The following is a 16,225-nucleotide window of genomic DNA, read 5'->3' on the forward strand; positions in this document are numbered from 1 at the left end:
TTACATTTCTTATCCAGCAGGGGGCAACCTTCTAACATAAATTGTGCCTCTGTCTTGACACGTTCTCCAAAACACAAATTAGATTTCAATAATTGAGTAAGTCCTGAAGGTATTGCTTTGCATATAGAATTACATTCTTTATAATGTATTGGAAAGTTATATGTTTAAGAACTTTCTATAAGAGAGTATATTTCCTTCTTTATCAAATAAATCAAACACAAATATACTGTTTCTTTCAAACCACTTAGGAAAGAACAGACTTGTTTTTAACAACAATATCTTTGATGTCCCACAGAAGTGGTATGAGGCCAGCAGTGTCCCTATTGAAATACAGGTGGTTGACGTCAACAACACTCATCGAATATTTAAAAAAAATATATTACATAATGAGATGTATCCACCAATCCAAAGAAAGGATAGGCGGGAGCTAAACAGCCCACCGAGCTGCTTTGTGGACATTGACTCCCATAGTTGGGGCGAAGAGACATGTTTCTTGTTAGTATATCCATAATCTTTGCTCTTCATCAGCGATTGTTGTCTTTCACCAATGAGGTTCTACAGGTTTTTGACACGCACACGTGTCTGACAAGGATGTTGGAAATGCAGTATGACCTGTTACAGATTGGCCATGTTTGAGAGAATCAAAACGACTGCAGGCAACTGCCTGATCTATAAATCACTGTGCATTATAAATAACTACTTATTTATATATCAGTCAGTTACAATTTACCCATAATACACTGCAGTTTTGATCCTCTCAAAAACAGCTAATGTCATGGGCAGCCTGCATTCCATTGTTAAGCCTGTCGGACAGGTTACAGAGCGAGCAGTCTGACCACACCCCTCCCTGCACCCTCATTTACATTTTAGAAATTTAGCAGACACCCTTATCCAGAGCGACTTACAGGACCAATAAGGGCCCATCAACAGATTGTTCACAGGACCAATAAGGGCACATCAACAGATTGTTCACAGGACCAATAAGGGCCCATCAACAGATTGTTCACAGTCGGCTCAGGGAGTCAAATCTGATGCTTTTAATTGTTAGGCTACCTGCCGCCTCACCTCACTTCCCACATTGCTGACCGTAGATGAGCAGACACGGAGTGGACTTGCAAAAGCTTTACAAATATCCATCAACCAAATTACATTAGAAATGTGGCTGTGAGAAACTGTGTGCAATCATATGACCAGGGACAAGAAAAACAAGACAACATTTTAAATCCACAATTCAATAAAGGCCTGAACCATGACACCCACAGATCTGATCAATATTACGCCAGCAGCATACCATCCTGCATCCCACTGCTGGCTTGCTTCTGCTGCTAAACAGAGTTGGTCCTGGATGGGAGACCAGATGCTGCTGGAAGTGGTGTTGGAGGGCCAGTAGGAAACACCCTTTCCTCTAGTCTATATGTTTTTATTAATAAATATCCCAATGCCCCAGAGCAGTGATTTGGGACAATGCCCTATGTAGGGTGCCGTCTTTCGGATGGGACGTTAAAGGTTAAGCGGGTGTCCTGATTCTGTGGTAACTAAAAATCCCATGGCACTTATCGTAAGAGTAGTGGTGTTAACCCCGGTGTCCTGGCTAAATTCTCAATCTGGCCCTCATACCATCCCGGTCACCTAGTCATCCCAAGCTTACAATTGGTTCCTTCATCCCCCCCTCCTCTCCCCGTAACTGTTCCCCAGGTTGTTGCTGTAAATGAGAATGTGTTCTCAGTCAATTTACCTGGCAAAATAACACCTCAGAGGGGCATGCCCAGGGAGAAGGAGAGCAGGTCCAACTAGCATGCAGGCAACCTTGCCATAACCACACTTAATTATGTATTTTATTTCACCTTTAATTAACCAGGTAGGCTAGTTGAGAACAAGTTCTCATTTACAACTGCGACCTGGCCAAGACAAAGCAAAGCAGTGCGACACAAACAACAACACAGAGTTACACATGGAATAAACAAACATGCAGTCAATAACACAATAGAGAAGTCTATATACAGTGTGTGCAAATGAAGTAAGATTAGGGAGGTAAGGCAATAAATTGGCCGTAGTGGCGAAATAATTACAATTTAGAAATTAAACACTGGAGTGATAGATGTGCAGAAGATGAATGTGCAAGTAAGTAGAGATACTGGGGTGCAAAGGAGCAAAAAAAGAAATAACAATATGGGGATGAGGTAGTTGGGTGGGCTGATTTACAGATGGGCTATGTACAGGTGCAATGATCTGTAAGCTGCTCTGACAGCTGATGCTTAAAGTTAGCGAGGGAGATATGAGTCTCCAGCTTCAGGGATTTTTGCAGTTCGTTCCAGTCATTGGCAGCAGAGAACTGGAAGGAAAGGCGGCCAAAGGAGGAATTGGCTTTGGGGGTGAACAGTGAAATATACCTTCTGGAGCACGTGCTACAGGTGGGTGCTGCTATGGTGACCATTGAGCTGAGATAAGGCGGGGCTTTACCTAGCAAAGACTTATAGATGACCTGGAGCCAGTAGGTTTGGCGACGATTATGAAGCGAGGGCCAGTCAACGAGAGCATAGAAGTCGCAGTGGTGGGTAGTATATGGAGCTTTGGTGACAAAACGGATGGCACTGTGATAGACTACAACCAATTTGCTGAGTAGAGTGTTGGAGGCTATTTTGTAAATGACATCGCTGAAGTCCAGGATCGGTAGGATAGTCAGTTTTACGAGGGTATGTTTGGCAGCATGAGTGAAGGATGCTTTGTTGCGAAATAGGAAGTCGATTCTAGATTTAATTTTGGATTGGAGATGCTTAATGTGAGTCTGGAAGGAGTGTTTACAGTCTAACCAGATACCTAGATATTTGTAGTTGTCCACATATTCTAAGTCAGAACCCTCCAGAGTAGTGATGCTAGATGGGTGGGCAGCGATCGGTTGAAGAGCATGCATTTAGTTTTACTTGCATTTAAGAGCAGTTGGAGGCCACGGAAGGAGTGTTGTATGGCATTGAAGCTCATTTGGAGGTTACTTAACACAGTGTCCAAAGAAGTGCCAGATGTATACAGAATGGTGTCGTCTGCATAGAGGTGGATCAGAGAATCACCAGCAGCAAGAGCGACATCATTGATGTATACAGAGAAAAGAGTCGCCCTGAGAATTGAACCCTGTGGCACCCCCATAGAGACTGCCAGAGGTCCGGACAACAGGCCCTCCGATTTGACAGACTGAACTCTGTCTGAGAAGTAGTTGGTGAACCAGGCGAGGCAGTCATTTCAGAAACCAAGGCTATTGAGTCTGACGATAAGAATGCGGTGATTGACAGAGTCGAAAGCCTTGGCCAGGTCGATGAATACGGCTGCACAGTAATGTCTCTTATCGATGGCAGTTATGATGTCATTTAGGACCTTGAGCGTGGCTGAGGTGCACACATGACCAGCTCAGAAACCAGATTGCATAGTGGAGAAGGTACGGTGGGATTCGAAATGAGCAGCACCCCTTCTGAATTTGGACAATCCCATCTTCCCTGTGCACTCCAACCTTCTCATGGTAATGGGAATCTGCCACAGATAACAGCCAGGTTATATACTGAAGGCCATTCCCTTAATTACAGTTAATCTCCCACACCTGGCACTGACAAGGCAAAAGGCTATGTTCACCAACTCAACAGGTCCACCATGTTAGACTGCATTTACCCAGGAAGCCCAATTCTGATATTTTGAGATTAGCTCTGAATTGGTGCTGATGTGAAAAGGTCTGATGTGATTGGTTAAAAGAACAATTAGTGGAAAAATATCAGAATTGAGATGCCTGTGTAAACGCACCCTATATAATGGTTTATATTCAATACTTACAATGGAATAAATTCATTTGGTGAACTCTTTCTATATTTGACACAGTGAAAAATGTGTGCTTTGTCTTCATCCCACTGCTCCAGTTATTTGTGTTCACACAGTTGTTTTATCTGTCACATGAAACTCATTAAATGTCATTCTAACGTTCATTCACATGATTATTATTTGGGTTATGTTACTTACAGTGCCTTCAGACCCCTTGACTTTTTCCACATTTTGTCGTGTTACTGCCTGGATTTAAAATGGATAAAATTGAGATTTTTTGGTCACTGACCTAAACTCAATACCCCATAATGTCAAAGTGGAATTATGTTTTTTGACATTTTTACAAATGAATTACAAATCTTGAGTCAATAAGTATTCAACCCCTTTGTTATGGCAAACCTAAAGAAGTTCAGGAGTAGAAATGTGCTTAACAAATCACACAATAAGTTGCATGGACTCACTCTGTGTGCAATAATAGTGTTTAACATGTTTTTTTATGACTACCTCATTTCTTACCTGTAAGGTCCCTCAGTCATGCAGGGAATTTCAAACACAGATTCAACCACCAAAGACCAGGGAGGTTTTCCAATTCCATCACAAAGAAGGGAACCTATTGGTAAATGGGTACAAAAAAAGTAACTGAATATCCCATTGAGCATGGTGAAGTTATTAATTACACTTTGGATGGTGTAACAATACACACAGTCACTACAAAGATACAAGCGTCCTTCATAACTCAGTTGCTGGAGAGAAAGGAAGCCGCTCAGGCATTTCACCATGAGGCCAATGGTGACTTTAAAACAGTTACAGAGTTTAATGGCTGTGATAGGAGAAAACTGAGGATGGATCAACAACATTGTAGTTACTTCACAATACTAACCTAATAGACAGAGTGAAAAGAAGGAAGCTTGTTATATTCCAAAACATGCATCCTGTTTGCAACAAGGCTCTAAAGTAATACTGCAAAAAATTTGGCCAAGCAAATAACTTTTTGTCCTCAATTGTACCACTCTCCACATTTTCAAGCATAGTGGTGGCTACATGATGTTATGAGTATGCTTTTAATCGTTAAAGAATGGGGAGTTTTTCAGGATAAAAAATAAACAGAATGGCAATATCAAAGGAACATGAAACTTTTTCTGCTCAATTTAGAAGGAAAGAAAAACTTGTAAAAGCTATCCCATGAGTGATCTAAATGTATCATACCGTGTATAATGCTTGTACAATATGGTCCTCTTTCAGAATAAATTCTTATTCAATTCAAAACTCTTCTTTGTCTGATTTGATTGCGCTACAATTTTTAGCCACAGCAAATGCGTTCTCCAACGTACCCAAAATCATCTGGTGTGATTCCCTCTGGAGTGACGGATCCAGACCCCTCTCCTATTGGCTGAGGGCTAAAGACGAATTTTCCATTTATGGATTGTTTGGTAAGGCTGTTCAGTCAGCTACCAGCCTCGAAGTTTAACTTCACCGCTCAAACATACAACAGCAGCATTCGGGAGCCCGAGTTCAGTTCCTATGTCGATTTATGTTTAGACTATAGCTACAGAATGGACAGAAGAAGCTGGTCCTGAGGAGAATCTGTGCGTTCCTGCTTGGAAGGCGTCTGCGATCCTATTGTTTATTTTGACTTTGTCTTGTTTGTTTTCTTAGCTGGCCAACTGCAAAAACAACGTTTTAAATTTTTTAGTAATAGACGACTACTGAGATAGCCCCTGTTCAATACGGAATACAAGGATACATTGTAACTGTCTGGGGAAGGAGAGAGAATGGTAAGATAACTTAGCTTTTACAGACCATTTTCTTCTGGATAACATGTCATATGGATATGAAGGAACACGATAATGTCTCTTCTTGAAAGGGACGTGAAAGTTCTTTATAGATTTTTAAATATATGGAGGTCTGATGGATTCGTGACACTATGACGTTAAATATCATGTCAACATTTTTATAAATCGCAAAATCAGCATATTTCTATTTCACAGATTAAATGTTAAATGCAAGGGTATATCATTTGTCTAAATTGTAAAATAAGGTTGAAATTGCATCCTGTAAATTGTCACCAGAATATTTTAAGAAATGTTTAACTAGTCGTTCAACAAGGTAATCTCGTCATGAGTCATAGTCTACTGAGGTGCTGCAAGGATCATTTTTACAGGCTAATGTGAAGTTGCCTATTTTTGCAACCAATAGCCTTTATGGTATTAATTGTCATAGAGAATAATAACATAGCGAGATGTATGAGTGCCTATTTCACGGAGTTATATATTTAAGTAGACAGGAATTGAAATCATTAGGTTTTGTTTTGCTACAGTGTAAAGTTAAATTCAAAGAACAACGTGGACTAAATGCCTCTTCTAGTCTCAATCCGACCTAGCAGGTTGTATGGAATGTTGATAAGAATGCAACAACAATCCAATCCACTATTTTTCCTCTCCTATTTGAGTAGTAACCTACCTACCATATGTTTGTGATAAAAGTTCTCTCTCACACTCTCTCTTGCCCTCCCTCTCTAACTGAGCAGGATTGTGTGTGTATATATAAAATGTTTTGGACAACAGTGTGTATCTGATACCAAAGCCTTAGTGAGACATGCTAAAGATGAAAATTGGATCTCTTGAGATCTAGAGGGCCCTGTGGAAACAGTCTGCCCTGTTTGTTGTTAAACTTGTTTGTTTACTCTCTCTGATACAGCTGGGTCACACTGCTCACAACTAAGCCAATATTGCATAATGGAAAAAAAACTTATCATTTTTAATTGTTGTCTACTCAACAACTTTCATCTCACTTACCATAAAAGTATACATCTGGGGGGGTGTTGTAAAAGAAAGGTGGCCTGCAGATACAGTCCCTATAGCAACCACCTATACTGACGGACAGTCACATGCAGCTCCCACTTCCTAGGTACAGTGTTGGCCCGGCCCTACTTTGAATAAAACAGGTTGGTCATGGAAGAGGAGACAGAGAGCAGCCTGTGTGTTATCCACATGGAGACCGGTTTCTCCTGCTTACTGAATGTCATCCCAGCAGTTTAAGCGTACCGGTGAGAGTTATGGAGAAAGTTGTCCCTGTTGCGTGGCCTCTTCCTTTGTGTTTAGATCACAGTTCATGAGGCCATTGCCATTGTGGCAGATATCCCACTGTGGGTATCAGCTAAAGTACTGTTTATTGAATCCAACAAGTCAACTGCAGTATTTTGATTTAATTAAAGGAGAAATCTTCTTTTTTAATCATTTGTTCTGCTTGAATTGCCCAAATCCACTGAATGACTTTGCTTGACTTGTAATGTCATGTACTGTACACTGAGTGTACAAAACATTAGGAACACCTGCTCTTTCCATGACATAGACTGACCAGTCGAATCCAGGTGAAAGCTATGATCCCTTATTGATGTCACTTGTTAAATCCACTTAAATCAGTTTATATGAAGGTGAGAAGACAGGTTAAAGAAGGATTTTTAAGCCTTGAGACAACTAAGACATGGATTGTGTATGTGTGCAATTCAGAAAGTGAATGGGAAAGACAAAAGATTTAAGTGCCTTTGAACAGAGTATGTCAGTAGGTGCCAGGCGCACCGGTTTGAGTGTGTCAAGAACTGCAACGCTGCTGGGTTCTTCACAATCAACAGTTTCCCGTGTGTATCAAGAATGGTCCACCACCAAAAGGACATCCAGCCAACTTGACACAACTGTGGGAAATATTGGAGTCAATATGGGCCAGCATCCCTGTGGAATGCTTTCGACACTTTGAAGTCCATGCCCCGGTGAATTGAGGCTGTTCTGAGGGCAAAACGGGAGGGGGGAGGGGTACAGAGCTCAGTTACGTGGTACTGAGGGTTTGTTCCTTGTGGGAAACCAGATCTACAGGCTATACATTTTACATTTACATTTTAGTCATTTAGCAGACGCTCTTATCCAGAGCGACTTACAAATTGGTGCATTCACCTATAATATCCAGTGGAACAACCACTTTACAATAGTGCATCTAAATCTTTTAAGGGGGGGGTTAGAAGGATTACTTTATCCTATCCCAGGTATTCCTTGAAGAGGTGGGGTTTCAGGTGTCTCCGGAAGGTGGTGATTGACTCCGCTGTCCTGGCGTCGTGAGGGAGCTTGTTCCACCATTGGGGTGCCAGAGCAGCGAACAGTTTTGACTGGGCTGAGCGGGAACTGTGCTTCCTCAGAGGTAGGGAGGCGAGCAGGCCAGAGGTGGATGAACGGAGTGCCCTTGTTTGGGTGTAGGGCCTGATCAGAGCCTGAAGGTACGGAGGTGCCGTTCCCCTCACAGCTCCGTAGGCAAGCACCATGGTCTTGTAGCGGATGCGAGCTTCGACTGGAAGCCAGTGGAGAGAGCGGAGGAGCGGGGTGACGTGAGAGAACTTGGGAAGGTTGAACACCAGACGGGCTGCGGCGTTCTGGATGAGTTGTAGGGGTTTAATGGCACAGGCAGGGAGCCCAGCCAACAGCGAGTTGCAGTAATCCAGACGGGAGATGACAAGTGCCTGGATTAGGACCTGCGCCGCTTCCTGTGTGAGGCAGGGTCGTACTCTGCGAATGTTGTAGAGCATGAACCTACAGGATCGGGTCACCGCCTTGATGTTGGTGGAGAACGACAGGGTGTTGTCCAGGGTCACGCCAAGGCTCTATACACTGAGCACTGGGAGCAGAGCAGACTGCATAACAGGGTTGACCTGTTCTAGAGAGACAACACGTGGGATATGGACATAGGGCAGGGTTGGTAATGACAGTATATACACAGTGTACAAAACATTAGGAAGGTGTTAGGAAGGTCCATATCGCACGTGTTGTCTCTCTAGAACAGGTCAACCCTGTTATGCAGTCTGCTCTGCTCCCAGTGCTCAGTGTATGGAGCCTGTAGATCTGGTTTCCCACAAGGGAATCCAAGGAACAAACCCTCAGTACCACGTAACTGAGTTCTGTACCTTGGCTAACAGTCGAGCTGAAAACGTAAAGTTATACAGTGCATTCGGGAAAGTATTCAGACCCATTGACTTTTTCCACATTTTATTACGTTACAGGCTTATTGATTAAATTGTTTTCTTTCCCTCAACAATCTACACACAATACCCCACAATGACAAAGCAAAAACAGGTTTTTAGAACATTTTGAAAATGTATACAAAAAAAACCAGATCACATTTACATAAGTATTCAGACCCTTTACTCAGGACTTTGTTGAAGCACCTTTGGCAGTGATTACAGCCTCGAGTCTTCTTGGGTATAACGCTACAAGCTTGGCACACATGTATTTGGGGAGTTCCTCACATTCTTCTCTGCAGATCCTCTCAAGCTCTGTCAGGTTGGATGGGGAGTGTCGCTGCACAGACTTTATCAGGTCTCTCCAGAGATGTTCAAGTCCGAGCTCTGGCTGGGCTACTCGAGGACATTGAGACCTTTAGCCACTCCTGTGTTGTTTTGGCTGTGTGCTTAGGGTTGTTGTCCTGTTGGAAGGTGAACCTTTGCCCCAGTCTGAGGTCCTGAGCGCTCTGGAGCAGGTTTTCATCAAGGATCTCTCTACTTTGATCCATTCATCTTTCCCTCGATCCTGACTAGTTTCCCAGGCCCTGTCGCTGAGAAACATCCCCACAGCATGATGCTGCCACCACCATGCTTCACCATTGGGATGGTGCCAGGTTTCCTCCAGATGTGACGCTTTTCATTCAGGCCAAAGAGTTCAATCTTGGTTTCATCAGACCAGAGAATCTTATTTCTCATGGTCTGAGAGTCTTTAGGTGCCTTTTGGCAAACTCCAGGTGGCCTTCATGTGCTTTTTACTGAGGAGTGGTTTCCGTCTGGCCACTCTACCATAAAGGCCTGGTTGGTGGAGTGCTGCAGAGATGGTTGTCCTTCTGGAAGGTTCTCCCATCTCCACAGAGGAACTCTGGAGCTCTGTCAAATTGACCATCGAGTTCTTGGTCACCTCCCTGACCAAGGCCCTTCTCCCCCGATTGCTCAGTTTGGCCGGGCGTTCAGCTCTAGGAAGAGACTTGGTGGTTCCAAACATCTTCCATTTAAGAATGATATAGGCCACTGTGTTCTTGGACATCCAATGCTGCAGACATTTTTTGGTACCCTTCCCCAGATCTTTGCCTCAACATAATCCTATTTTGGAGCTCTAAGGACAATTCCTTCGACCTCATGGCTTGGTTTTTGCTCAGACATGCACTGTCAACTGTGGGACCTTTATATAGACAGGTGTGTGCCTTTTTATAAATCATGTCCAATCAATTTAATTTACCACAGGTGGACTCCAATCAAGTTGTAGAAACATCTCAAGGAAGATCAATGGAAACAGAATGCACCTGAGGTCAACTTCGAATGCACTGTATTAGAACAATGTTACAATTACAGGAGTTCCAATATAACTATTTTACGTGATCTTCCATTGGGGTAAATCCATATGAATTCAATCACTTTTTGACAGTATCCCTTTTGATTTAAACAAAACTTTCCATACATGTTTGCCCATGGAAGAAGTGGTCAGAAAGTTACTTTTTGGACCTGAATGACAAAACATTCGGGTGATAGAGGTGCTCAGATTTGACCCATTTTCCATACCCCACCATACCATGTGACATCCATGTCTTCATCACTGGAAAAGATAAATGGTTTAGTTTGATATAATTTAAAACGTACGAACGGGGTTGTCAAACTATTTGATAATTTGTTAGACCCTACATCATCTGATATTTTTTGTGTTGTGCCCGATCATGGAAATATGGAAATCATGGAAATATCAATCTTATCCCTTAAGACAATTACAATTTAACTGGTACACCGTTGAAATTTGAATTAAAATTTTTACTTCTAATTACTACCACAAAGAGGACCGCCGGTCCACGCACCATCCAATGTCAACTTAAATGGTAATCTCTATTCTATGATTTCAAATTTCAATAGGTTTCCTATGGAGGATTGATAGTACAATTTAAAACAGATATTACCATTTTAAGTCAACGTAGTCTGATTTGTGGACCTCCAACCATCTTTGTGATACCATTTGAAAGTAATTAAAAAAAAAATAGTTTTCCCATTTTAGTACGTTTATTAGCCAAAACATGACACCCACCCTGTATTCAAGAGCATGTTGTGTCTCAACCGATGGCGGGCACAACACATAAAAAATGAAATTATTAAACAGTTTGACAACCCTGTTTGCAAGCTTTTAAATTATATAAATTTCAACTGTATAATTTCCAGTGATGAAGACATGGATATCTAATAGTATGGTGGGGTATGCAAAAAATATCAACTTTGAGCATCTTTATCTTTTGAAGCACTCTTTCTCTTTCTGACCATTTCTATAATGGGCAAATATCTATGGAAGGTTAAGTTCAAATCAAAAGAGGTCCTGTCAAAATTGATTGAATTCAAATGGTTTACCCATTGTCCTCCTGTATGAGGTACCATAAAATGCATGCATTTACATTGCTTGATGACTGGATGACCCCCTCTCTGTAGGCTCATGATGGTTTTAAAAACATTATCTTCATCCTTCTGTAGTAGATTCCAACGAATAAACCCAAATATGAGGATAGATAGATTTAGCATGCTGTGCACACATCTAGATGAGCCAGCATTCGACAACTTTTAGCCTTGAGGCACAATCTGACTCACTTCAGAGGTAATATGCTGCGGTGAACCCAAGTCCCCTAGATCTGCTGAAGTTGGAGATATTCTTATTTACACTAGCGCTTGTGGGCGGTTCCCTGGCATGGGTGCTGAATTGCATGCTGAATGACCAGAAGAAAATGGACTGGTTTCCTTCTGGTGAGGTAGCTTTAATGACAGTAGAACATATGTGCTCTATATACAGATCCCTTCATCAGCGACAGGTTTATTGAGCATAATATTCAGTAAGCAGAGAATGGAAAGGTTGAATTCAAAACAATATGAAACTGTTGGACACAACTGAATGTATCCTTTCATTGAACCAGGTGGAATACATTTAATACATCTTGCATCTTAACATTTTGCAGCACTGGAACAATTGGACATGAAAGGAGCAATTGTTTTTCCAGGTTTGCTCCAAAAGTAGGTAGCTGTTTTGCGTACAACGTCATCTGGATGTGTCAGAAGCTGGCTCGTCATAAAGACTTTCTGTCAAATAATAAACCTTCCCCAGATATTCTCCTCTCTTTAGTCTGATGTCAGAGATAAAGAATGAATGTAATGCACCAATGTGAAACACACTGCAGTTACTCAGTGCAAAACTCTACCTTTTTTAAAGGCTTTTTGGGGCCACATTGAGGGAACTCTAATATTTGGCTTGTGTGGAGAGAAGCAGTCTGTCACTCTGACTGTCTGGAGCACCAGACAGTAGCATCACTCACAGGCCCAACTCTGCCAGATGCTGAATACTAGGTCAGTATGACAGCACATGGTTTTTATCAGCTTTTCCTGCAGGGAGGTGAATGCTCATTAACATCGCTCCATTTCAAAGCCTGTGCTCCATTTTCCCACCCTGCAATACTGAAAAGATTTTTGCAGGAATTCGAGCCCCTCTTCTGGGGAACTTGTTCAATTTGTTCACAGAGATCCAGTTAACCTACACTCTCCTCTTTATCAATCCCACGCATATTGGTCTTTGTTACAAAGCTCCATCTTCATGTTCGTGGCGTTCCGTAAGCCATCACACAGGTTCTAAGTTCCGACTCACTGACTTTCAGAACAGATGGCAGAATCAGACTGGATCAAGAATCAGATTTATTAATGGATGTTAAACGCTTGTCTTAGCCTTACTATTCTGACAATGTTCTCACAGAAGCTCCTCTGAATGATATTTACTCATTAGTTGTAACCCCTTGTGGTTTGTTTGTGCAAAATGAAAAGTTAAAAGGAACGAATTAAAAACATAAAACTGGCTAAAATGAGCATTTCTTTAATTGAGCTTTTTATTGAAAGTTTAACATTTTCATTCGTTTTATAAAGAGCTGCTGTTGACCTGTCTTCAAACAGATATGCTGTCTGATGTGATGCCACATCCTGCCATGTCTTTTAAAGTGCATCACATTAGAGGATACCGCTTCATGGTGACCATTCATGATGCCATTAACACAGCAACTTCCTCTGTTTGGCACTTACTTAGTATTCCTCAGCAGTTGATCATGGTGGCAGTTTGTTCTCCAAACCAAAACCCCATTGTTCTTCACTGACAAGTAAATGTTACCTTTGTGCAAACTAATACCACCTGCTAACTGGCCATTGACACCTGTTTATAATGTCAATCTATTGGTTTTGGAGCAAGCAAAAATATAGAGGATTCTCCTTTTAGATCCAATTGTATACACATTTTCTGCCTCACCTTTTTGTAGTGAACGTTTCCATAAATCATCATTTTATTTTCTGCTTTCCTCAGTCGGTTCAGTGATGGCAGTGGGCCAGTAACTGGAAGGTTGCTGGATCGAATCCCCGAGCTGACAAGGTAGAAATCTGTCGTTCTGCCCCTGAGCAAGGCAATTAACCCACTGTTTCACGGGCGCCGAAGACGTGGATGTCGATTTTAAGGCAGCCCCCCGCACTTCTCTGATTCACAGGGGTTGGGTTAAATGTGGAATACGCATTTTAGTTGAATACATTGTTGGACAACTGACTAGGTATTTCCCTTTCCCTAATGCAGGCCTTTGATATTATTTGAAACACATCCCTCAGCAACCTGGGCCAGCTGTGAATGTGGTGGTCAGGTGAGGAACAGCCAGCTGCATTTTCCCCTCTGTAAAGTGATCTGGGTCTGTGTGTCCCGGCCAGCTCACTGTCAGCTCCCCTCTTCTCTTTTGGCTCGCCCAGGTTTCCTGCTGCCCAGCTCTTGGTACAGCACACCATTTGTGAGCCTGGCTCTCGCACCACTACCCACAGGACTGGGAGCCCAGCAGGCTACCCTCACTGGTGCTGCAGCCCAATGGAGAGCACAGTCTGTTCTCACAAGGAATGTCTCCCATTACCCCAGTGAGGGATGGGGAGGATTGTGCCAGGCAGCTCTTTGGTCCCATGCAGAGGAGGCCACTTGATCAGACTTCTAGGCTGATGTGATATCTTCTCTCTCACAGACAATACCCACCTGTTCTAGTCTGGGCCACAAATAAACAGCTGCTATGTTTTATAGGTGTCATGTGTAGTAAATGGAAACTCATGTTTTTCCTTGAAGTATGTAGGTTTGACATATATTTTAGGCAATTTCATGCTGTGAGACAAAGATTTCACAACATTTGTCACTATAATTTTCATATTTTCCAAAAGTAGTTACCGTGATATCAGCCCCATTGAGCACAGCTGGAGTCTTCTGTCTGCCTCTGGATATTTTCTGTCTTGTCTGTGGATCTGAGCTGAATTGACAGGGTTCTGTTTGCTCACTAGCATACAGACAAACATGCCCTGAATTCCATGGGGGATGCCTGCGTTCCAGTAAAAGGATAGCTCATCTCCCAGGTCTATCCATCTCTTTCCTGGGTGCACATATTAACCATCAGTTGCATGTTAATGTCACTTTAGGGTTACAGGTGCATAACTAATAATGCTTATTATAAAATGGGTGGTTCGAGCCCTGAATGCTGATTGGCTGACAGATGTGGTATATTAGGCCGTATACTACAGGTATTACAAAAAAATTATTTACTGCATTGGTAACCAGTTTCTAACAGCAGTAAGGCACCTCGGGGGTATGTGGTATTTGGCCAACTAACCACGGCTAAGGGCTGTATCCAGGCACTCCGAGTTCCTTAGTGGGTAAGAACAGCCCTTAGCCATGGTATATTGGCCATATACCACACCCCCTCGGGCCTTATTGCTTAATAATAAACAAGTAGCACCATAGTGAGAGACAAGTAGATGCTCTAGATGTCCTAATTTGCATGATCTGTTTTCCCTTATTTTGTGGTTGGTTGCTTTACCTTTGTAATTTTCAACAGATATCCACTGTCTACAGTCTCCCACACTAAGGAGGTGGAACTCTGTTCAGCAAGCTCTGACCTAACAAAATAGTAAACTAAGTCCTATCAGAAACTAATATTTGCTTGTGTTTTCTCACCCGTTAGGACAGCTGTGGAAATGGAAAAATGTCACGCACTGTCAGAGCTGAGTTCCATTTATCTGTTCAGCTTGTTTCCTTCCCACTGTCGCATTATGTCAAAAGATCATAGGCCTCTGATTCAGTGTTTGGGCTCTAGCAGTGCCCCATGGAGACGTTATCAACCCCCTCTGTCTGTCAACGTGCCCTAGGTCACCATTGTTTTCACCCTGCATCACTTCTCAGATTAAGTCTAATGGCTCATTATGTTTTTCCTATAATCATAAATTGTATACTATTGTGCCACACAGTTTCCCACTGTATTGTGCCAGTAATACCCATCATCTCATTAGCTACAGTACCAGTCAAAAATTTGGACACGCCTACTCATTCCAGAGTTTTTCTTTATTTTTGCTTTTTTCTAGATTGTAGAATAATAGTGAAGACATCAAAACCTATGAAATAACACATGGAATCATGTAGTAACCAAAAAAGTGTTAAACAATTCAAAATATTTTATATTTGAGATTTTGGCCTTGATGACAGCTTTGCACACTCTTGGCATTCTCTCAACGAACTTCATGAGGTAATCACCTGGAATGCATTTAAATTAACAGGTGTGCCTTGTTAATTTGTGGAATTTCTTTCCTTCTTAATGCGTTTTGAGCCAATCAGTTGTGTTGTGACATGGTAGGGGTAATATACAGAAGATAGCCATATTTGGTAAAATACCAAGTCCATATTATGGCAAGAACAGCTCAAATAAGCAAAGAGAAACGACAGTCCATCTTTACTTTAAGACATGAAGGTCAGTCAATCCGGGAAATTTCAAGAACTTTGAAAGTTTCTTCAAGTGCAGTTGCAAAAACCATCAAGTGCTTTGATGAAACTGGCTCTCATGAGGACCACCACAGTAAAGGAAGACCCAGAGTTACCTCTGCTGTAGAGTTCATTAGTGTTACCAGCCTCAGAAATTGTAGACCAAATAAATGCTTCAGAGTTAACAGACACATCTCAACATCTCCTGTTCAGAGGAGACATGGTTGAATTGCTGCAAAGAAACCACTACTAAAGGACACCAATAATAAGAAGAGACTTGCTTAGGCCAAGTAACACGAGAAATGGACATTAGACCGGTGGAAATCTGTCCTTTGGACTGATGAGTCCAAATGTGATAATTTTGGTTACAACCGCCGTGTCTTTGTGAGACACAGAGTAGGTGAACGGATTATCTCGGCATGTGTGGTTCCCACCGTGAAGCATGGAGGAGGAGTTGTGATGGTGTGGGGGTGCTTTGCTGGTGACACTGTCTGTGATTTTATTTAGAATTAACCAGCATGGCTACCACAGCATTCTGCAGCGATACGCCATCCCATCTGGTTTGCACTTAGTCCCACCATCAT

General features: G+C 42.2%; 1 protein-coding gene across 2 annotated transcripts in view; it reads left to right on the forward strand.

Annotated features, from left to right (window-relative positions):
• The first annotated feature begins 5,231 nt into the window (after nt 1-5,231).
• LOC106562209 (unconventional myosin-Ie) overlaps nt 5,232-16,225 on the forward strand; it is a 60,333-nt gene continuing 49,339 nt past the window's right edge. For both annotated transcript variants that reach the window (XM_045689161.1, XM_045689162.1), the window contains exon 1: nt 5,232-5,573. In XM_045689161.1, the coding sequence (XP_045545117.1) occupies nt 5,571-5,573 (3 nt within the window). In that variant the 5' untranslated portion in view covers nt 5,232-5,570. The remainder of the gene's footprint in view (nt 5,574-16,225) is intronic.

The sequence above is a fragment of the Salmo salar genome, chromosome ssa11, assembly GCF_905237065.1.
Source record: "Salmo salar chromosome ssa11, Ssal_v3.1, whole genome shotgun sequence".
NCBI lineage: Eukaryota > Metazoa > Chordata > Actinopteri > Salmoniformes > Salmonidae > Salmo > Salmo salar.